This window comes from Crotalus tigris, unplaced genomic scaffold (genome assembly GCF_016545835.1).
Source record: "Crotalus tigris isolate CLP2741 ecotype Arizona unplaced genomic scaffold, ASM1654583v1 scf7180000017754.2947050, whole genome shotgun sequence".
Taxonomy (NCBI): Eukaryota; Metazoa; Chordata; class Lepidosauria; order Squamata; family Viperidae; genus Crotalus; species Crotalus tigris.
The window spans coordinates 2,518,265-2,540,803 of record NW_024096616.1 but is presented as its reverse complement, the minus strand read 5'-3'; the positions used below and the strand labels follow the sequence as shown (position 1 = coordinate 2,540,803).

At 40.1% G+C, this 22,539-nt stretch overlaps 1 protein-coding gene across 5 annotated transcripts in view; it reads left to right on the top strand.

Annotated features, from left to right (window-relative positions):
* TNIP1 (TNFAIP3 interacting protein 1) overlaps positions 1–22,539 on the top strand; it is a 74,663-nt gene that overhangs the window by 48,550 nt on the left and 3,574 nt on the right. For 3 of the 5 annotated variants that reach the window (XM_039340911.1, XM_039340912.1, XM_039340910.1), the window contains exons 6-16: positions 7,896–8,102; positions 10,889–10,983; positions 14,078–14,168; positions 15,304–15,393; positions 16,328–16,393; positions 16,976–17,107; positions 18,951–19,079; positions 19,276–19,398; positions 20,124–20,249; positions 21,204–21,284; positions 22,064–22,261. In XM_039340911.1, the coding sequence (XP_039196845.1) occupies positions 7,896–8,102; positions 10,889–10,983; positions 14,078–14,168; positions 15,304–15,393; positions 16,328–16,393; positions 16,976–17,107; positions 18,951–19,079; positions 19,276–19,398; positions 20,124–20,249; positions 21,204–21,284; positions 22,064–22,261 (1,338 nt within the window). The remainder of the gene's footprint in view (positions 1–7,895; positions 8,103–10,888; positions 10,984–14,077; positions 14,169–15,303; positions 15,394–16,327; positions 16,394–16,975; positions 17,108–18,950; positions 19,080–19,275; positions 19,399–20,123; positions 20,250–21,203; positions 21,285–22,063; positions 22,262–22,539) is intronic. The other 2 variants (XM_039340914.1, XM_039340913.1) reach the window with 1 other exon arrangement.

The following is a 22,539-nucleotide window of genomic DNA, read 5'->3' as shown; positions in this document are numbered from 1 at the left end:
GTGAACAAGCCAGCTAGATTGTTGCACCCTCTCCCCTCCACACAGGGAGCTGGGGACAAAGTTTCCTTGGACTATATATCAGATTTACATGTGCCAAGTACATGTTTGATGTTGTGGTTAAGGCACCAGGCTAGAGACTGGGAGATGGGAGTTCTAATCCTGGCAGACTTTGGGCCTCTTTCTCAGACTTAGGAAGAAAGCAAACTACTTCTGAAAATCTTTCCTTGAAAACTTCAGGGATTTGTCTAGACAGTAGAATGTGGATACTACTTGGGTGAAAGCTGCCCTCTTTTCTAAGATAGCTCAGTTCATTCCATCTAGTGGCTTCCCCCAAAATTACCTTACTCAGCAAGTTTTCTGGAACCATGATTTGTCCAAACATTTTGTTTCTGACAGAAACATGTGAGCATGGGGCTGGACTAGAAGGCCTCCATGGTCCCTTTCAGCTCTATTCTATTCAACTTCCTTAGCTCTGTCTATCATTTTCAATCAGATAGAGAAACTGAGAAGATAAATATGCAATTGATGGGTGTTTATAGTAAATATGAATGCCTCCTTAATTCAAATAAGTATTTTTCCAGGAATTGCCCTGCTGTTTTACAAGGCCAGGAAAATGTATAGCTTCCTGATGGAGGCCCTGAGAGGTGCAGCATGCTTAACCACACTTGTTCCAAAGTACCTTTTCAGATCTAAAGCATGGCACCATCCATACTACAGTGCCCTGATCTACAAATGCTGTCCCACTGAATAGCAATGTGCTGAAATGGGATGTGTTGTTCGTCCATCAGTTTTGATGAAGACCTTGACATCTTGCGGGTTATGGGCCATCAACGATGTGTCCATAGGTGGCTAATAAGACCGATGTTAGCACGGAATGTTCTGCCATATACTGAACAAAGAAATGTAGACACTGTTACTTCAGCATTTGCAGCTCTGGCTTTGCGGAGTGCTCGTTTTTCTTGTGCCAAGATTGTCCTTCTGTGTTCATATGTCTGGCAACCCTGGTACACCAAGGTGCGCCATGTCGGTCGATCATGCGACAGAAGTTCCCAAGAGATGGTGTTAATATCCAGGGACTTAAGAGAAGCTTTTAACGTGTCTTTGTATCGCTTATTTTGTCTCCCGTGTGATCGCTTTCCTTGAGACAGCTCACCATAGAAGAGCTGTTTAGGGATGCGATGATCTGGCATCCTTACAACATGGCCTGCCCAGCGCATCTGGGCTTTCATCAACAGAGTGTAAACTGATGATAGACCTGCTCTGGAGAGGACATCTGTGTCTGGTATCTTATCCTGCCACCGGATCCTCAGAATTCTACAAAGGCACGTCATGTGGAAGTAGTTCAGTTGCCTAACATGCCTCCTGTACACTGTCCAGGTCTCACTAGCATACAACAGGGTATTTAGCACTGCTGCCTGGTAAACTTTAAGCTTGGTAGCAAGACTTATTCCACGGCGGTCCCACACGTTAGTCCACAATCTGCCAAATGCAGAACTTGCCTTGGTAATTCTACAGTTGACCTTGATGTCAATTGTCACTGCACGGGAGAGGGTACTACCAAGATATGTAAATTGGTCCACTGCTTGCAGCTTTTGTCCCTTTACTGTGATGGTAGGCTCTTGATATTGGGCTTTTGGAGCTGGCTGGTACATCACTTCAGTTTTCTTCATGTTGATGAAGAGGCCAAAGTTGTCACAAGCGGCTGCGAATTTGTCCATGCTGGCTTGCATTTCCTGCTCCGATCCTGCATTAAGGGCACAGTCATCAGCAAAGAGGAGATCTCGTAGCACAGTCTCCTTTACCGTGGTGACAGCCTGAAGTCTTCGCAGGTTGAACAGTTTCCCATCGGTTCTGTACCTCAGATTAACTCCCACTGAGCTGTTCTGAAAGGCGTCTGACAGCATGGCTGAGAACATCATGCTGAACAGTGTTGGTGCCAGCATGCAGCCTTGCTTAATGCCATTAGTAACAGGGAAGGCCTCTGAGGCTCCACCATTACTCAGAACACGAGCCGCCATGCCATCATGGAACTGTCGTACCATCAGAATAAGCTGAAATGGATATGATAAAGCTAAAGGATAAAAGCAACCAGGGTGGCCTATAATTATTGTTGACAGTGAGTTGTAGGGGATGAAGGCAAGAGCCATTAATTTGGACATCCAATTTTCTATTAGCAATATTTTTAGGCTGGGCTGAAAGGTTAGCATCTTAAATAATAATTTTTTAAATAATAATTAACTAATTTATTTATTTATTTATGAGACTTATATACCGCTTTAAGTGCAAGCACTCTCTAATTTCTTCTCCCAAGCAGTAATTAAGATGCAAGCAAAAACTCCACTCCACCCACCCCCCCAAATCCTAACAGGTCTTCTGGTGTTTACATGCTAAAATAAATGCATCTTGTTTAGGGGGTTTAGTTTCCCTTTTATCAGCGATATTGCTCCAGTTTAAAACTGGGCCATCCATGGAAAAGAAAGCTCTTAACAGCAACTAGTTCTTTATCCTGCCAGAAGTCTCATTTTTGTTCTCAAAGGTGAGAACTTGGTATTATTTGTGTGCTTTCAAGGGCTCCTACGCAGAGGAAGGGGGAACTCCTAGCCCAGTTTTTTTTTTTAAAAGCTGAGACATAGCAAGTCTTTTCATGTGTTGCTACCAACCAGCAAGGGCGAGGCTAGTCAAGCAGAAGGTTTAAAGAAGCAACTATATTGATATTAAAATAAAACACTTTTATACCCACTTTTTCAAAATTTGGAGTGGTGTGGAACAGGCAAGACATCAACTCTGGAGTTACTAAGTGGGGTAAATAGCTCTCATAGGCCTGTCAGACATTAATCGGGAGATTGCATTTCCAAACATGCTGATGTTGTCTTTGTCTGCATAAACTGTTGGCTGGGGTAGAAATGGACAAAACAACTTTTATCAGATACTTCTTAGTTACGTTAAGCACACTGGCCCTTAGCTGGACATTTGGCAATGACTGCACAGCTCCTGATTCAGAGGCAAACACATAATAAATGCCAGGCAAACACATAGCTTTATTAATTATCAAAAACAATTATGATTAGTTACTCTAACAACAACTTTAATAGTGACCCAGGAATGTTATGATCCACCCTTTTGTTACATAATTCCATAAAGAAAGCAGAGATAGTTTATGCATAGCTACCTAGTGTATACGTGAGGCCACACACACGCACATGCACACACACACACACACACACACACACACACACACACACATATCTACAACATGTATTTTAAATCACAGCTTTGTTCTCATGAGTAAATATTTCCCCATTCTGACATTTTAGAAAAGGAACTCCTGGATTCTGGAACAGGAAGTAAGATTAGATACCAATGCAATTTTTAAAAAGTGCATTAGATTTTTAATGATAACATGTTTGGAAATGTATGTGAATAGTTCAAGTGGAAATACAGGAGCTTTAGAAGAGGTGAAAAAATATATTCTTTTAGATTCTTTCAAAAAATATTTTTTTAAAAAACGTTTTTGTTGCAGTAAGATTTTCTAGGGCAGTGATGGCGAATCTTTTAGAGACTGAGTTGGCCAAACTGCAATGCAAAACCCACTTATGCCTCATCGGGTGCTGGGTGGGTGTGGCCCATTGGGTGGGCGTGGCTGCGGTGGTAACAGCAGACTGGGTGGGACTAAAAAGTTAAATCAATCATGATTGATTGAGCCCTTTTTTTTTGTACACGGCGGCAGAGGCCTAAAGCGAAAAGATTTTATAAAACTCAGCTGAAGGCCTAGGACTGGGGCGACAGTGCGCGTGCCCACAGAGAGGGCTCTGAGTGCTGCCTCTGGCACCCGTGCCATAGGTTAGCCACCACTGTTCTAGGGCATTGGCAAATGCAAAGGATTACTATAATAAGTGCCTAAAGGGGAAGTATGTTGTTGAAGAGGACTGGACCTTTGTTTATTTATTTATTAATCAAATGTATATAACTGCCCATCTCACAAGGGTAACTTGGGACAGCACTCAACAAACTTGGTTGAAATTAATTGTGCATACACATCCTAGGAAATTCTCATCTGAATATAACAGAGTTCGAAGGGACCTTGAAGGTATTTTAGTCCAACCTCTTACTTAAGCAGGAGACCCTATACCATTTCAGACAAGGGGCTGTCTAGTCTCTTTTTAAAAACCTCCAGTGATGAAGTACACACAACTTCTGAAGGCAAGCCCTTCCACTGTCAGTAAAATTCTCCTTAGTTCCAGGTTGCTTCTCTCTTTGATTAGTTTCCATCCATTGTTTCTTCTGGTGTTTTGGAAAATAGGTTGAACCCCTCTTCTTTGTGGCAGCCCCTCAAATATTGGAACATTGCTATCATGTCACCCCTCGTCCTTTGTTTCCCTAGAGTAGACGTACCCAATTCTTTTATATTAATATATCAGCATATCAGTCTAAGCATCTTCCCAGACTGTAGGATCTTATCTGAGTTGAAAGTTTTCTCTGTTTTTAAATCAGCACAAATAATATTGGGATACATGTTGCCGACCTGCACCTCCCTTCTATAATTACTCCTTTTTGTGTTACTAGATGACAAAAGTTGATAGGTTTTATATATAGCTTGAGGGTGGCATTGGCATTGTTGGAATAATAGAGAAAAGTTTACTTTAACACTGGTACAGCTAAAAATGATTTGAGCCTCTTTCACTCATGTACTGGAGAGGAGCTGAAGACCCCAATGGCCTGGGGTCTCCATAGAAAAGCATGTTGGTTCCATAATTAAATGTAAAGTGGAGAAAGACCTGGGATTTTAGCTTGGTATTTCTGGAAACCCACAGGCTAAAACCATAAAAAGCATCTGTAATAAAATACTTATCAAGTGCTAGGCAATGATATAAAAATGGTAAAGACTTCCATTTCCCTAGCAACAGAGTGCCTAAATACTCTTTTTGTTGCTGTATCGTGTAGCTATGATATTTGGGAGAAAAAGACCCATTGGGGCTTACATTTAAAAATGTACAGTTCCATCTGTAATTTCCCTCACCTCATCCTGAAAAAAAACCCCTAAGTTAACATCTTTGTTTCTTACATATAATAGTTGGTTATTTGCCATATTAGCTGATTACAGAAGTGATAGTCTGCCACATCTTGAGGGCAAGAATTTGGGAAATCTAATGAGAATCTACCTTGAGTGTAGTTAAATTCCTTGAAAGTCCCTTATATTCTGACTTACAAGGCAATAAAGACCTTAGACTGAAGATAGATGTACAGGTTATGGTTCCTTCTTGAGATCGTTTCCTCATGAATCATTTGCAGAAGAAATGGGTAAAGTCTCCTGCAAGACTGGATTTTGTTTTTCCTGAACCAAGTTCATTGGGGCAGCCTCTGGAATGGGAGGAGATTGTGAGTCAGCTGTAGGTGCTGAGCAAAAGGTAGTATTTCCCTGCCTTTCACTTTCAAAGATTCCTTTCCCATGGGCTGCCTGTGAGGTGGCAAACCCAGATGACTCTGCTTGCGGTTGAGCAAAGGGTCTGTTCTATGTGCTCAAAACTCTGAAGAGTGAACTGTAGCTTCCCGTAGCAAAGGCTTGGCCGGCTTCCTGAAATTAAGGAGGTAAGTTTAGGATATGTCTGAGGAACAGACTGCTTGCAATATTGGAATGAAAATTTCAGTTGCTCATGCAACTGCAAAATGAGATTCTGGAACTGGAGAGCAGAAGATAGGAAAAGGCATTCTTAAGATGGGAAAGAAGAAACGTTGGCCCAGATGTGGAAGGTTTCATCCATTAGAGCGGAAATAGTGGTGAACTGGATGCAAGTTCAAAGCAGTGGTGGCTGCCTTTAGATCCCTGATGGTTTCTGCCCATTTCAGCAGAATGGGAATGCTCCAGTTCCACCGGTGAAGCAGTGTCACTTGGGGGTTTCTAGCAAAGGGGTCTTTTCTGTTCATGCCACCTGATTTAATGCAACAGCCCCCCCCCCTGATATGGCAACCCCTTCAGCTTTCTGGAAGGCTGGAAAGACCCAGCTTTTCTCTAGGATCTGGGACCAGGATATTAATAGGATGCTATCATATTGTGGCTATGTTGACATGTTAGTAAGAAAACCTTTAGGGAACCGCAAGTTAAGGATTTTTTAAAATGGTTTTGTATGTTTTGCTTCGTGCTTTTACCTCTATTGGAAAGTGGTAACCTTAGCTGGAAATCTCGTTCCAAATCCTCCATATCCTTCATTTGGATGGGGAAAATCTGAAGGAAGCATCTATATCTCCTCGAATAGATGTGGACATTTTTATCAGAATGGGATTGCTCTTAAAAAGGAACCTCTGGTTGGTTATGCAGTGGCTTTTGTCTCCAGTCAAGCAAATATAATTAGCATCGTGCCTTTGCCCTCTCACTTCGAAACTTGGGAGGTGAGGAGTAGGGAGTTACAAGTAAGGGGTGAGCAATTGTCTCCTTTCCCACTTTTAGCTTTGTGTGAGCTTGCTGAATTCCTTTGATCAGCTCTGAGGTTGCAGGGAATCTTATCTGGAAATGTAATTTGGAGCAGAGGTCATTTTAGGCTGTTTTATTGTTACTTTCCCTGTGGCTCTTTAGAAAATTTGCTGAGGCAAAGTGTAGCATTCCAGCAGTGTGCAGTCAGAGTTAAGCTTTCTAGGAGTACACAGCATGCTTAATTTTAGAATAAGCAATCTGTGATTTACATCACAATACAGTCTGCCCATAAGAAAACATTTTCCATTATCCTAAATGGGGAATGGATTATAGTTGCTCAGTGAGAAGGGGAAAAGGTTTTTTGGCATTGGTCTTGCAAACCAATTTTGAAACCAAGCTCTGGATAGCTCAAGTCACAAATGACAACCAAAATATGTCCTAATGACACCCCGCAGAACAGTGGGAATTCCAAGGAACAATAATCCTTAAATGTCAACTTCAACTTCTACTCAATCCTGAACTGAGAGATTTTGGCACCTGTAGTGACTGTAGAAACTTAACCTAGATTGGTTGATTGGAAATCTGTAAACTGAATGTTCTTTATGGAACAAGAAAAACCTTGCAACGTTCAATAGCGGTATGTCTGCCAGCTTCTTGAGTTTTAAAAAATTGTATACGGAAAGTAAATACTAACTTATATGCATGGGAAATTGTCTGGGAAAGCAGGAACAGGGAAATCATAAAGGAGTAAAAGAGTTAAAAATTCTGTAATGAGTCATTTTGGAAACACAGAATATTACTGACAAGGGTAAGTACTATCCCAACGAATCACAACATCAACCCAGATACACATCTTCTTTGAAGAGGGAAATAAATGCTAGCCTTGGATTTGTAGTCCAGTCTTAAGAGAAAAATCCCTCTTTTTTTGAAAAGAACCCCCCCACACACACACACACACCATCTCTTAAATTGAATTATTGTAAAGGTTGAAGATAGCAGAAAAGAGGGGTCAGAAGGGTCTGGAGTATGTTCTATGTGATGGGGATTCTATTTCATGGGGAAAGAGACAATTTGGGAAGGGGTACAATAGATTTGATAGATTTATCCCTACTATAGAAAAAAATGAATTACTTTATAAAACACTGGGTATTCTCCAGAGCAATCCCCAAATGGGACAGTTTTCTTATCTCCACTTAAGGGAATAGGACCTTAAGGGGCAGAAAGCAGCTCTCTCTGAGAGTGGTCTAGAAGATTTCTCATACAAAAGCTAGAAGAGGCAGAAGACCTGTTCTTCCATCTCCCTGTGTAGCATAAATCTTTTTCAGGTGCCTTCCCACCACAAACAAAGAGAAATGGCTTTTTTGAAAGTGCAGAATGGAGTCACATCAGGCAGTCATATTTGAGGAATTGTCCAGGTCTATGTTGAAGTAAAAAAAAATGAGCAAATGCTTTTCTGATACCATTTTCTACTTTGGACCATTTTCTGCAGGACTTAGAGCCGCTTCTGAACGAGGACACCAACCTTATGCTCCACCTTCAGCGCTTCGAGAACACGCTCAGTCTTTTCGCTGAGGAGTCTGACAAAACCCAGCTTTTTGCCCATCTGGGCCGCATGGCTCTGGAGTTTAACCGCCTGGCCTCCAAAGTGCACAAGAACGAGCAGAGGACATCTATTCTTCAGGTCCGAGGGCTGCTGGTAGATGTGCACAATTCATTTGCTTCTCTGTATTCCTGAGTTCTCATCTTTGTCTTTTTTTTTTTTTTCCTTTCCCCCCCAATTCCACTGAGTGGCCATAACAGATGGGGTACAGGTCATCTCGTAAAAATATTTCCTATGCACCCAACCATAGTATATCATCCCAGGTCAACTGGTTTCATCGTGCATGTTATGGCCTTTTACTTTTTTTTCTCATTCTTTTATTTCTGTGACATCCTTAATACTGCTCTCTTCCTTTCATCTTTTGGGCAAATGAGTAAAATCCTTTTGGTCCAGTTTTATTGCTCCCATTTTAAGCTTAGATTTCCATTTGCCTTTTATGAGCTCATGCTGGGTAGAGACTTTATTGCAAACTCTGTAACTACTCAAAATCACTTTGTCATGCATGGTGGCATTCCATTGTCCTAAAGCAGTTCCTGCCATAAATAATCACTTGTCATTTAAAGACTCCCTGACCCCAATTAGGAAACATAAAGGTATTCCTTTGTTCATTCTTTCCTTAAGTGTCAGTTTCCAACAAGGATACCAAACTTTCAAAGGATATAAGACGTGGCCTTTGTCAGGCAGATCTTTAAAGCATCAGAAAAACTTTTTCCCCCCCAGGTACAAACTGATCAGTAAAGCCTCTGGCTGAAAAGAGAAAGAATATTTCCTTGGCAGTGACATACACTTTTTATTAGTAAAATGTGCAGGGGAAATTGTGTCACCTCTGAAAATGATGGTTATCCTTTTTTCTGAGAAATTCTCTCTGAAGCTGCTTTGACATGGTTTTGCTCATATCACTTATTTTAGCAATAACTAGCCCATAGGGATGAAATGGGCAAGCTAGGCCAAGGAAGGGCAGAAGAAACCATATCCCTTTGAAGTCAATGAAAATGTTTCTCTTATTATAAAAACAATTATATATATTCAGGAGGGGTAGAATTCCATTATGGGATCCTAGCAAATACAGAAAGTTTCTCTTATCAGAGATGGATTGAACCCTGTTCTTTCTTCCTGTCCAAGGTTTTCATAATATTAGAGGCAACCAATATAGCATAAAGTGTATACAGTTGTATATACATTTATTTGCAATCACAACAGTCCATAACAGTTCAGTACACTCCCTTTAAGATTAATTAAGATCAAGTATAGTATAAAGTGTATCTTTCAATAATTATTTGTAAGAACTGCTTGGGATTTTATATTCTCAAATTTTAATATTTGATAAAAAATAAACATATATATATGCAAGACGTCTATGCTATTCTTTAATAGCATTCTGTGGAGAGAGGTTTTTTCCACGGACCGGAGGGTGTGTGGTTTTGGGTGCTGCCTGCATCTTGCGGATAGGGCTTTGCTTGTTTGTACGGACTGGTTGCTAGCATGCCGTGGCCCAATACTGGTCCACGGACCGGGGGTTGTGGACCCCTGCTTTAAAGGAGATTAACTTCACATAGACGTTTGCTGCTTTCGTGAGTAACAGAGACATGTCATGCTTTCATGAGATCTGAAGCACTTCAGGATTTTTGAAGCATGTACAATCTTAATATTTAGTGATGGTATCCAGTTAGAACTGAGAAGATCCAATTCCTATCAGTTACTGTAAATGAAATTTGACTCTTCACTATTTCTCAGTTCCATTTTGAGGTTCTTAGGGGTGAGGTGTGAACTGAAAGAATCCAGTTGGATATTTGTGTCAACATTTGAAAAAAGAGGTGGTGAGGTTAGTGCTTAATTCAGAGTAAAAGATAGACAGGTGGCTTCTTGCTGGAAGCTTTTTGAAAATATTTAAACCATTCAATGTTTTCATCAGACCTAAACAAATCCATATCTCTGTACAATCCTACCCCGTACTATTTTAGAAGATCTGTCCTCCATGCTCTGATGTCAGAGTGCAATACATGACTACTAAGATTTCTTAGCATTGGTGCCTCTGTGAAATGAGCCTCTTTCCAAAGAGGCTATTTCATTGGATAGTTTTGTTCTCTCCAGCCCTTGGATGCTTTATTGTGTCACAGAGATGTTTTTAACTAACCATATCTTTGCAGTCTAGCAATTTTTCCGATTATTTAAAGTGTTTATTCCATTTATGTTTTTGTTATGTATGTTATACTGCTGTTTTAAATTACATGTATAGATGCAGATTTAAAAAAGCCATTTTGTTTGAGCAGTGTTTTTATTTATGAAATAAAAACCATAGATGAAATATATAGGTGGTGGCACAGTGGTTAGAATGCAGTATTGCAGGTTAGTTCTGTCAACTGGCAGCAGTTTGATCCTGACTGGCTCAAGGTTGACTCAGCCTTGAATGGAATGGAATGGAGTGGAGTGGAGTGGAGTGGAGGAGTGGAGTGGAGTGGAGTGGAGTAGAGTAGAGTAGAGTAGAATAGAACTTTATTGTCACTTTGAATGTACACTAATTGGCATACATTAAAATGAAATTTTGTTGCATTCAGCTCTCAGACTCAGAGGGTCCTTCCATCCTTCCGAGGTTGGTAAAATGAGGACCCAGATTGCTGGTGGCAATATGCTGATTCTGTAAACCGCTTAGAGAGTTCTGTAAAGAACTATGAAGTGCTGTATCAGTCTAGGTGCTATTGCTATGTGGTTCAGCAAATATTCAAATGACTCTTAAGAAATATGGTACAATGCATGTCTCTTTCTTTCTTTCTTTCTTTCTTTCTTTCTTTCTTTCTTTCTTCCTTCCTTCCTTCCTTCCTTCCTTCCTTCCTTCTTTCTTTCTTTGCTGTATCTCTCTCAATTTCTCTTTTTCCTTCAAACAGACATTGTGTGAACAATTACGGAATGAAAATGAGGAGCTGAGGACAAAGTTGGAGAGGGAACTAGAGCAAAGGAACGAGATATCAGAGAAACTAAGGTGAGTGACCATCAGGAGGGGAAAAGAATATGTTGGTGAGCAAGCATACAACTGGGGAAAAGGAAAAAGTCTCCTATCTTGGAGTAGATACATTAGTGCTACTACACATGTTGATTCTAGTATCAACTTTATTCTTTAATCTACTTTAATCTACCTGATAGGAAGGAGCAGCAATGTGGCCAGTACTCTACAGAAAAAGTTACAATGGTGGGAAACCCCAGGGAGTGATAAGGGAATTTCCATATATTGCAGGGTGCAGAATGAGTCTAAACATTGGTCCAAACCATTTATGTACTTAATGAGGGAAAGGCCAGAAAAACAGGTAAAGCTTAGAAGACAATTGTGAGGACCTTCCTCTTGAATGCTAGTTTACTTAGCTTACATAGGGTAGCATAAAACTATGCCCACAAGTCCCAAAGAAAAAGAGCCTAGCACTAGCAGTGGCCTGTTTGGATTGGGCATCTCACTTGGTTAAGAAAAATCTTTCCTAACCCAGAACTTTTTGTGAAAGATCAGAATAGCTCATGGAGAAATATTTTTCTTCCTTCCCAATGAAGCTAGGTACTGGCTCACATGTTCTCCCTTACCAAAAAGAAATGGCTTTCCTTTCATAAGAGTTATTATGATCTGTGAGATCTTTCAGAAAAAAATGGATTTTCGATTTGCAGGTCTTTAAAAGATTGTCATTAGAAACAGAGGCACAAGGTTTATTTTCACAGTTGTGAAAATGCTTGAGAATTACTAAAACAGCTTGATCCAGAGCATCAGGAGCCTTCCTTACTTTTGATAGAGACTATATTGTTGTCCTTTGTTTTTAGTTCCACAGATATCATTTGTATCCTGCTGGCTTCAGCTAATAAAAGTGAAGCTTTTCTGAATACTCTATCCCAGTGATGGCGAATCTTTTAGAGACCAAGTGCCCAAAAACTGGCCCCGGCCCCGTTCCACCCCCTGCTCCGCCCCCACCCTGCCTGCCTGTAGGGCCACTCACCACCTCCAGGGCCCACTGCAGATTGCCCCGGCAGCCCAGCAGCGCCATGGCGGCCATGCCCTTTGCCCGCACCCCACAGCATCAACTGTGCATGATGGGTGTGAGGGCAGAATCTTATCAACACTGCCTGGTTGCCATGTCCTTGGCTACGGTGCTCTGTGTGGGCCACACTCGGGGGCTACCCTCCTCCAGGGGGGCTGCTGATGAGGAGGGGGTCGTGGGGAGAGGCAAGGCTGGGGAAAAGGCACGTATGCCCATAGAGAGGGCTCCGAGTGCCGCCTCTGGCACGCGTGCCATAGGTTCGCCACCACAGCTCTATCCTCAATATCATGATTATTCCAGTCCAGACCTTATCTTTTAGCTAGAATTGTGGGGTGATAATTGCATCTGCTTTGTAAAAAGCCATGTATTTAATTCTCCAGTAGATGGTGCCCTTGATACCTAGTTCTAATATGAATTCTACGCTCCCTGGGCAACCTATGTTCTAGGATTGAGTTAGCTCTCAAGCAGGGGATAAGAGAACTATTTTGCTCTGCCATAGATCCTGTTCATGTTATAATGCAGTCCATTAGCTGCTTGGACAAGAATGGACAACTTGTTCTAGCTCAGTTTCTAAATCAAAATCAAACTCTGTTTCAAACCAGTTAATGTAGCCTTAAATTCACAGTATGGTATGCATATATGTGGAATTATGTATCTTATTTCATTTTTTTTTCTTTCTTAGATTGATATCCTGCCTTTCCAGCAGTAGTTTAAAATAACATATAGAATCATAACAATGTTTCTGGGGTTATTTTCTTATAATAAAAATTGAGAGGGTATTGTTTTATTCTTTAGGCGGTATTAGAATTGTTATAGATTAATTCGGTAAGAATTGTTCTTAAAGTTACATAGAATCCAGCAAGGACAAAAACAAATGGAGAATTCATATTGAAGAACAACCCCACTAATTCTGTACTAATTTAGACTGGTAATTTCCCTACCGTTGAAAAGAAAGATATTTGGTTGTTCAACCCACTGAGAAAAATAACTCAAGAGCAGCTCTCTGCTTGACCTATCTATAGGGATGCATGGACATACAGAGGGAGAGAAGAATTAGATAGCATTTCAAAAATAAAAATAAGCAAAGGTCAGAAGAAAGATATATTTTAAAAATAAAAAAATTGACACTTTAATATTTCCTGCTGAGCTATGTTAAAGTGCAACTCTAGTATCATAAATACTAAACCAGTATCGTAAATACTGGTTGATTGTATTTGTGCACATATATAGATGTTATGTATGCTAATCCTTTTGTTAATTTAGTAGCAAATATCATATCCTCCATAAGTGTCTTTCTTTCAAAAGTTGGATTGCTCCTGATTAATAAAGTTGATCCCTATTCAGTGGTGGGATTCAGCCAGTTTGGCAGATCCGGTAGCTAAATTTTTGTTACCCAGGCCCAGAATGGACTTCCGGAAGCGGCATCCACACAGAGAACCGGTTGTTCACATATTTGAATCCCACCACTGCCCCTATTACTACCATTTCATTGCTGAGGGAAGAGCGAAATCACAACATTCCATTTAAAAATAGTTTCTGAAAGATAATTACGGCTTTTTTTCCCTCTGACTCATTATAGATATTTTGAGCATGTTTTTGGCCATGCAAAATAGAAATCTAACAAATAGTATGGTGCTATTTTGGGGAGATGTTCCATGATAGGGGAAAACATAAGCATATATCAAGAATGTAAGGAGATAGGGCTAAATCAGACCAAAGGATTGTCTCCTCCAGCATCCTAGCTATGTCCTCTAAATATTCCATGTCAAAACTCATCAGCAGGAAGTAAAGAATATATTCTTCTACTCATTTACACTGAATGGTATTTGGAGGCAGGTTGCCTGTGATTGTTGCCCAGTATAATTATCTTTATCCTCAGTGAAATGATCTAATTTAATTATTAGATTATTTTGGTCCCTGAGCTTTAAAGTAAATCTTATTCTGAATGATGGCTACTGTGACAGCTGCCTTTACATATTTTTCTGCAAACCTAAAATAATAATGATTGATGATGATGATGATGATAATGATGACAATGACGATGATGACTTTCTAATGTAGGTGTGAGAATCTGGAACTCAGAAAGATGGTGATGATGGGAAGTAAGGAAAGTGTGAAAGCAGAAAATACAGAATATGCTGGCCAGCAACAGGTAAGAAGTTTTTAGCCTAGATTGGATCGCTATCCTGTGCCATATGCTGATAACATTTAGCCTGAAACTGCTTGGAAAGTATCTCTCAGTAATGTGAGCCTAGCTATATCTGAAAGTAAGGGATAGATTAAAAAAATCAAAAGTAACATGTATTTAAAACTGAAGGAAGAACATAATCTTAGCTTAAACATCAAATTATCATATATTTTTCATCTTTTGACACAATGGTGCATGGGTGTGTGATAGAATGTATCTGGAATGTAACTTCTGTAATTTTAAGAAAAAATGCATAACGTATTTACTAAATGTATATGCAGACAGATTCAGGATCAGCTCCCAGGGGTTTGCAATAAATAACAGATAAAATCAAAATAAAAGAATAATATCTTAAATTATGTTGTTGTTAGTTGTGAAATCGTGTCCGACCCATCGTGACCCTGTTCCTCCACGCCTTCCTGTCCTCTATCATCTTCTGGAGTCCATTTAAGCTCACGCCTATTGCTTCAGTGACTCCATCCAGTCACCTCATTCTCTGTCGTCGCCTTCTTCTATTGCCCTCAATCTTTCCCAGCATTAGGCTCTTCTCCAGTGAGTCCTGCTAGTAGTTGCTAGTAGCTATAGATTCCTAAGATATCTGCATCATTACTCTGTCACAAATACTTTAAGGCTCTGGATCTGCAGGCAAACACTGTCTTCTTCTATTGCCCTCAATCTTTCCCAGCATTAGGCTCTTCTCCAGTGAGTTCTTCCTTCTCATTTGGTGGCCAAAGTACAAAGTATCTTAAATTATAAAAAAAGCTAAAATCAGGCTACCAGTCTCATCCCATCATTCCCTCGAGTGAATCTCCCAATATAGAGAAATCTTTATGCTCAGTAATTCCTGCTTTCAGAAATAGAAGATTTAAGGGTATTTACAAGAGAACCAGTCGAATAGCAACTTCTCTTAAGAGGTCACTGGTATTTTTCATCATCTCAATTCTGTCATATGCAGAATATTGGAGGAAAGATGGAACTGAGATGTGCAGTATCTTAGATTGTAGATTTTGGGGGGGGGGAAAGGGATAGATCCAGCTTCTGAATATTGAGCTGCTGTTTTGAATGATTGCTCAAGGTCTGATATGAATCTGCCTTTTAGAAGGGAGCTACAGAGGAGCAAGCAGCAGGGAAGAGCATGTTGGGGGCAAGTGAGAAGAAAGTGAAGATACTTGAACATCAGCGCAATGAGGTAAGCCAAACAAAAGATTTTTTCTTGGAATCAGAAAGAGTTTATATCAGGTGATGGCTGTTACTAAATAAACAATAGAAGTTAATAATAATAATGTTGGAAGGGACCTTGGAGGTCATCTAGTCCAACCCCCTGCTCAGGCAGGAAATCCTATACTATCTCGGAAAATGGCTGTCCAGTCTCTTCTTAAAAACTTACAGTGTTGGAGCATTCACCGCTTCTGGAGGCAGGTTGTTCCATTGGTTAATTGTTCTAACTGTCAGGAAATTTCTGCTTAGTTCTAGGTTGCTTCTCTCCTTGATTAGTTTCCATCCGTTGCTTCTTGTCCTGCCCTCAGGCGCTTTGGAAAATAGCTTGACTCCCTCTTCTTTGTGGCAGCCCCTGAGATATTGGAATGCTGCTATCATGTCCCCCCTCGTCCTTCTCTTCGTTAAACTAGACATACCCAATTCCAGCAACCGTTCCTTATATGTTTTAGCCTCCAGTCCCCTAATCATCTTTGTTGCTCTTCTCTGTACTCTTTCTAGAGTCTCAACATCTTTTTTACATCGTGGTTTACCTTCTAGTCCAGAACTATCCTCTGGATGGTTCTCCAGAATCCCAAACTGTCATGTTACCTGCTGTTTTTGTTTATTTATTATATTCCTAATCTAACCATCACCTGAGCTCCTCCTGAATGTGTCCTCTCAAGTATGCATGTACTGTAGGTAATCCCTCTTCCTGTCCAGGAAAACCTTAAGAATAGACTAAGTGTGATAACCAGCAGGTTTAGCAATAGGGACGATGCCTGAATGAGCCTATGCGGAATATAGGGCTATTGATTTAGAAAACAAAACAAAGTTACATTTCAGCCTCGTGGCTTCTTGTGTCAGAGGAGGAAGGCTGTAAGGCAGTGTGTCCAAAATAACTTGATGCATTTTTTTTTCCCCTCTAGCTATTGGAGGTGAATAAACAGTGGGACCATCATTTCCGGTCCATGAAGCAGCAGTACGAGCAAAAGGTAATGACAAAACTCCGGGACAGCTGTATCTCAGATGTTTCTGATAGTACAACAAAAGATGAATGTGGCCTTTGTCTTATCCAAATGAAAAAATACAGGAATGTTAGCTGAGTCATAAGGTCTCAACAACACTATCCGTTTGAAATCTGTTTTAAGACATTTTCTTTTATTGGCTTGAGAAGATATAAACATTTCTGAGAATTAAAAGAAAAAGAAAATAAAATTACACTTATCACAACTGCTAACTATAGACATAGAAAATGTCAATCCCATAAGCCCAGCATGCAATTTTCTGCTTTTTAAAAATCCAGTATCTTTATTTTTACCATAAACAGTAATACAAACAATATGAGATACCATCGTAAGATAACCATAGGATCTCTGCCAAAATTGCCAGAATGAAATGTTATGCATTTATTCCCCAAACTGAATGTTTGATGCGGGAATGCCATATAGTAAGAGACTGATGCTAAATAAAACTATATATTGTAAGGTATTGTTTTTGTTCATATGGGATATTTAAAATTGCATGAGGGCGTTTTGCATGTTTTTTTTTTAAGAAAAAAAATTTCCTCTTGGCAGATAACAGATCTACGGCAGAAACTTGCTGACTCCCAAAAGGCCCTAGCAGAGTTGGAGACAGAGCGGGAGCAGAAACAGAGGGATTTTGACCGCAAACTTCTCTTGGCAAAATCCAAAATTGAAGAAGAAGAGGTATAGTCCAAAATCCCACTTGGAATGTATTTACATTTTTTGCCTAAAAACAATAGTGTTTACATCAGATTTAACTCTAAATCAAATCAAATCAACCTTTATTGTCAAAGTACAACATGCATACAATGAGATTGGCTGAGCCTCCCTTCGTGCACCCCCCCGACACAATTCACAGCGTCAACAACACACAACCTTATTACACCACGTGAACTTATTGCACAACACGCTGGCCCTGCAAGTCTATCATACATGGAGTTATTTCCCATTCAGGAGTCTGACAGCCCATGGGTAGAAACTGTTCTTCAGCCTGTTGGTGTGACTGGCTATGCTTCTATATCTCCTGCCCGATGGTGTGGGTCGTCCCTGAGGATTTTCCGCACTCTTCTAAGGCAGCGGGCCCTAGCGATGTCGTCTAATGGTGCCCACCATGTTTTGTGCTGTGCTCACCACCCTCTGTAGTGTTTCTATCTGCGGCTGTCAAGCCAGCATACCACACCATAATGCATGTGAGAGGACGCTTTCTATGGTGGACCGGTAAAAGGAGGTCATCAGTCGTTGTTCCACTTTGTTCTTTCGCAAGACCCTAAGGAAGTGAAGTCTCTGTTGGGCCTTTCTGGCCACCTGGGTTGTATTGATTTTCCAGGTGAGATCTTCACTGAGGTAGACTCTAAATGGATTGACAGGCAGGTAGCATTGAAAGCATTTTTCTTTTATTCCTGCTTTCGGTTCTTCTGTAGTAACTCCCTGTGAGAATGAGTCTTAAAACTTTAAAAATATCAAGGTGCAAATTAAGAAAATTGACATTAACAAAATATTATTGGTAGAAAGTGGTGACAGAACCAGTGATTTCCATGTCTTCTACAGGTAGGCCTTGACTTACAACCCTTTGCTTAGTGACTATTAAGTGCCTCAAGTTACAACAGCACTGAAAACAGTGATGTATGATTGTTTTTCACACTTAACACTGTTGCAGCATCCCTGTGGCCACATGATCAAAATTCAGACACTTGGCAACTGGCATGTACTTATGACAGTTGCAGTGTCCTGAGGTCATGTGATCACATTTTGCGACCTTCTGACAAGCCAAGTCAGTGGAGAAGCCAGATGCATTTAACAACTGTGTTACTAACTTAACAACTGCGGTGATTTACTTACCATCTGTGACAAGAAAGGTCGTAAAAGGGAGCAAAACTCACTTAACAAAGTTTTGGGCTCTGTAGTGGTCGTAAGTCGAGGACTACCTGTATAGACAGACCTCAGTTCATTAGGCCTTGTAGGCAGGAGCAACAACAGAAAGAATTGGGAAAGGCTAGCCCTCTAGTGGATGAAAGGGGGTTTAGTAGTTTAAATTCTATGGTGGTGTAACTACAAAAAATCCACGTGAGCTCTTTTACTTTTGAATTTGATTTCTGAATGTTCTCATGTTCACGTTCTCTGGAAGGTGCTTTGCTCTGTTGAGAATCTTCTCTCTTTCTTTCCATCAGGGTTCACATTGCTATGTGCGTTCTGGACACCACAGAACAAATGAGACAGAATACCTTTTTTTTTTTTTTTTTTTTTAGCAGTTAGGAGTTTTTCTGTGGGAGGGAGATATTTGAGAATGACCGTTACGACAGCCAGTTGCATTTGACGGGCTTCAAAACTTCATGGGCTTTTTTGTATAAACGGACATGCTGTTGAAGGTAGACCCTGTCCATGGCCTCTTATTCCCTCTCGTTTCTTCTGAGGTGGCTTTCAGGCAGGAAAGGGGATTCATTGTTCCACACCTGATGGCAATGGGGTGTTTCTCCTTTTATATACCTTCCTCTCCCTCCCTTCCACTTTATTCTTTTTTTCCCCCAAGGCAGAAAAAAAGAGTCTCAGCGGGGAGGTGAAGGACCTCAAGCACAAGGTGAAGTTTCTTCAGGATCAGTTGGTGCCAGTCACAAGGCAAAGAGAGTACCAGGAGAAGGAGATTCTCCGACTAAATAAGGTGGGTATACCTTGTTAAAGAATTGAGAGGATTTGTGCCTGGTTCCACTCCTGCTTTTTTTTAGCTGTGTGAATCTTTTCCCCCAGATGATGGTCTTTCCCAGGCAGTAGAATCATTCTATATCTGTTGCCATTGCTGCAAAGAACACATGTTATGCCAGGGAAGGTTTCTTACAGTCCCTTTGTCTTCCCCTCAGGCCCTAGAAGAGGCTCTGAACTTCCAAGCACCTCCTCATTCCCCCTCAGCCTTCAAAAACGATCCTAGCCCAAGTCTTCGGCACCAGGAAGTGATGACCCAGAACGAGCTTCTGAAACAACAAGTAGGCATCCAAAGTTTGTGATTCCCTTAAGAACCGTGGCAAAAAAAGAGGTCATAAAATCAGATGCGGCTCATTTAACAAGTGTCCTGCTTGGCAATGGAAATTCTGGTTCCAGTTGAGGTTATAAGTCAAGGACTCTATGTATTAATATTGTACTAGTTTCACTGGTGGATCTCATTAATTGATTATTAGTATCAGAAATAATATTGTTAATTCTTTAAGTGCCATTTTGAAAAGTTGTGTGTGTTCGTATCAGTTGGAAAGCATGTTGAAAACATTTTATCTTTAAAGGTTTTTTTTAGAATTAATGAGAGGCAGTTATTGTTGTATTCACAGCACTCCTATCCTATCCTACCCTACCCTACCCTACCCCACCTCACCTCACCTCATCTTATCTTATCTTATCTTATCATCTTACCTTACCTTACCTTACCTTACCTTACCTTACCTTACCTTACCTTATCTTATCTTATCTTATTTTATCTTATCTTATCTTAGGAAAATAGACTAAAAATGGATTAAACCAGAACAGAAAGTGTTGTGTAAATTTAGGAAGGAATTTCCTTTGTCACATGACCCCATGCTTTATAAAATTTATGGCACTGGTTTTGAATTTAGGTTTCTGTGTGTTGTGTTTTCCTGACATCAGTGCTGAAAGAAGTAGAACATACATTTGGGGGCGCAAGTGTCTGATCCTAGGATTTAAGTCCCTCTTTTTCTGTCAGGTGAAGATTTTTGAGGAGGATTTCCAGCGGGAACGGAGTGACAGGGAAAGGATGAATGAAGAAAAAGAGGAACTGAAGAAGCAGCTAGAAAAACTTCAGAAGCAGCTGACCCTCACTAATAACCAGGTAGGAAACCAAAAGAATCATTCTGAGTTTGGAAGCTCTGGTGATCTAAATTTAATCTCTTCCTTGGAATTTCTTGAAGGTGGACTCTAAAGAAGAGATGAAATCATTCTAGATCATTGGCCTTGATTCATGCAAAACACTACCGAGTATTAGGTAGTCTGAACTTAATGCCTTGTGTTTTTGTTACTGTGATATGCTTACCAAAATCTCTAGGTAACCAAGACATGGTCTTCTGAGCAATTACTAGTTGTTTTTGGTCTCTTCCCCCATTTCTTGATCCTTTCAGGCATTCTGCCCTTCCCTCTTTATATTTTCACTTGCTCCCTATTCCCAACTAATCCTAGCCACAATTTTTGGAAGTTTATGGATAGGCTTGCCTATCCATATCCTCTCCCAATATCCTTCTCCTGTGTAATAGCTGCCCCCTCATAGACAAATGCATCACACAAGTTATTATTGTCAGATTATATAGTTCCCTTCTGCCACTTGTTTTATTCCTAAAAAATACAAAAAAAAACCCCATGCATGCTTAGGTAGCTTTTTAAAAAGAGATTTTAATGGAATTAAAGAAGGCAGGTCAGTGAGTAGAGATAAAGGTGTTTAAATACTTAAGTTTTAAAGCACTTGAATCCATTAGACTTTGTAGTCACTGAATGATTCTTCTTTTGAGTGCCCAGTACAGTTTCATGTGTTCTTATACTGGTCTTGTCTCTTGGGTTACCATCCAACTTCACTTGCTCCCTATGAAAATATTCTCCCTATCTTCCAAAAAGTATAGAATAAAAATAACTCTGTCATTGAGTTAATGATCCACAATGGGCATCCAGAATCTAGTGTGGCTAAACTGTAGATTTGAGTAGAATATGTCTATTGGTCTGCTTGTTCTCAGTACTAGAATGTAATGCATACGGAAGTCTATATTCTTTTTTCCATTTGTGCTCTTTTTCACAACAGCTGCGAATTGTTAAAGAAGACTACCACAAAGAGAAGGAAGAAAAGGATAAGTTTAAGAAACTGCTTAAACAGCACAAGCAGGTATGGAATACTCTACTATGGAAATGCAAATTCCAGTTGGCTTACTATTATGGCTTCCCAATACTGAATATATGGCATAGTTGCTTAATTTTTGGCACTAGAAAGAAAATTGGGAGATTAACTTCAACATGTGGCTCAGATTTAATTTGTTTTTGTACATTTTGATAACTTCCTTATAGCCAATTCATGTTAGGAATGGTCTGTCAGTTCTGCATACTGCATTTTAGTAAAATCATATCTGAAGTCAGTCTAGGCTGAACTAAAGACACCTTCCCTAACTTATCCACAGAAATGTGAACCTCAGTTTTCAGAATCGTCCAGTTTCTCTGGCCATTGCTAAAATTCTAGGATTTGAAGTCCACACATTTGGAGAGTGTCCTGATTTAAAAAGTTCTTGAATGTTTGTTTTATATGCTAAGGTTGTGCGATTTAAATTACAGCCAAGATCAGGTCTAATTTGTTTTTCTTGTCTTGTTTTTGTCCTATGGCACTGTGAGAGAACTCTCCCCCCCCCCACCTCTCAATATCCGTCTGTCTATCATCCGTCAATAGAAGGGTGTGCATATTTATACGCTGCCTATTTTATTTTGTCTTCCTTATCCTAGGAATAGATTGCACAAGGGGAAATAATGTTTTTTTAGTTGCTTTTAAAAAGGGATAAAAAGCCACAGGCCAAGCCAAAACAATTAAGTTGATTAGGTTGATAAATCATTAACCTTTATAAACTAGGATTTCCACAAAGGTCCTTCATTTTCAACTTTCTGCTTTCTCTCTTGCAGCATTCGGGTGACAGACTGCATCCCGAACCACAGCCAGGACAAATTACCCCAATCTGCCCCATGTACCAGTTTCAGTGCTCTCCTCCAGTCCAACCACATGCTTATCATGCTTTTGAGGACTGGCAGCAGATCCGCTACCCACCCCCAGCGGTGGCAAATGAGCATCCTCCAATTCAGAATTATCATCGTTTCCCACCTGTGAGTTAATAAAATGTGAAATATCAGAGTAAAGAACTAGAAGCAATAAGAACAGCATGCAATTGCCAGCCATTTTCTTCTATCCAAAAATATAGAATTGGAATTCTCAGGTTCTCTGCCAAAATTTGTGTAGAGGAAACACAAGAATGTAAACTTTCTTATTCAATAACTGATGCTTTCTTCTATTTGCTGCTATTATGAAGAATTGTGAAGTTTCTAGTAGAAAATGTACAGCTGGGAAGTTTCAGTTCAAATTGTTATGAGATTGAAATGCTCCT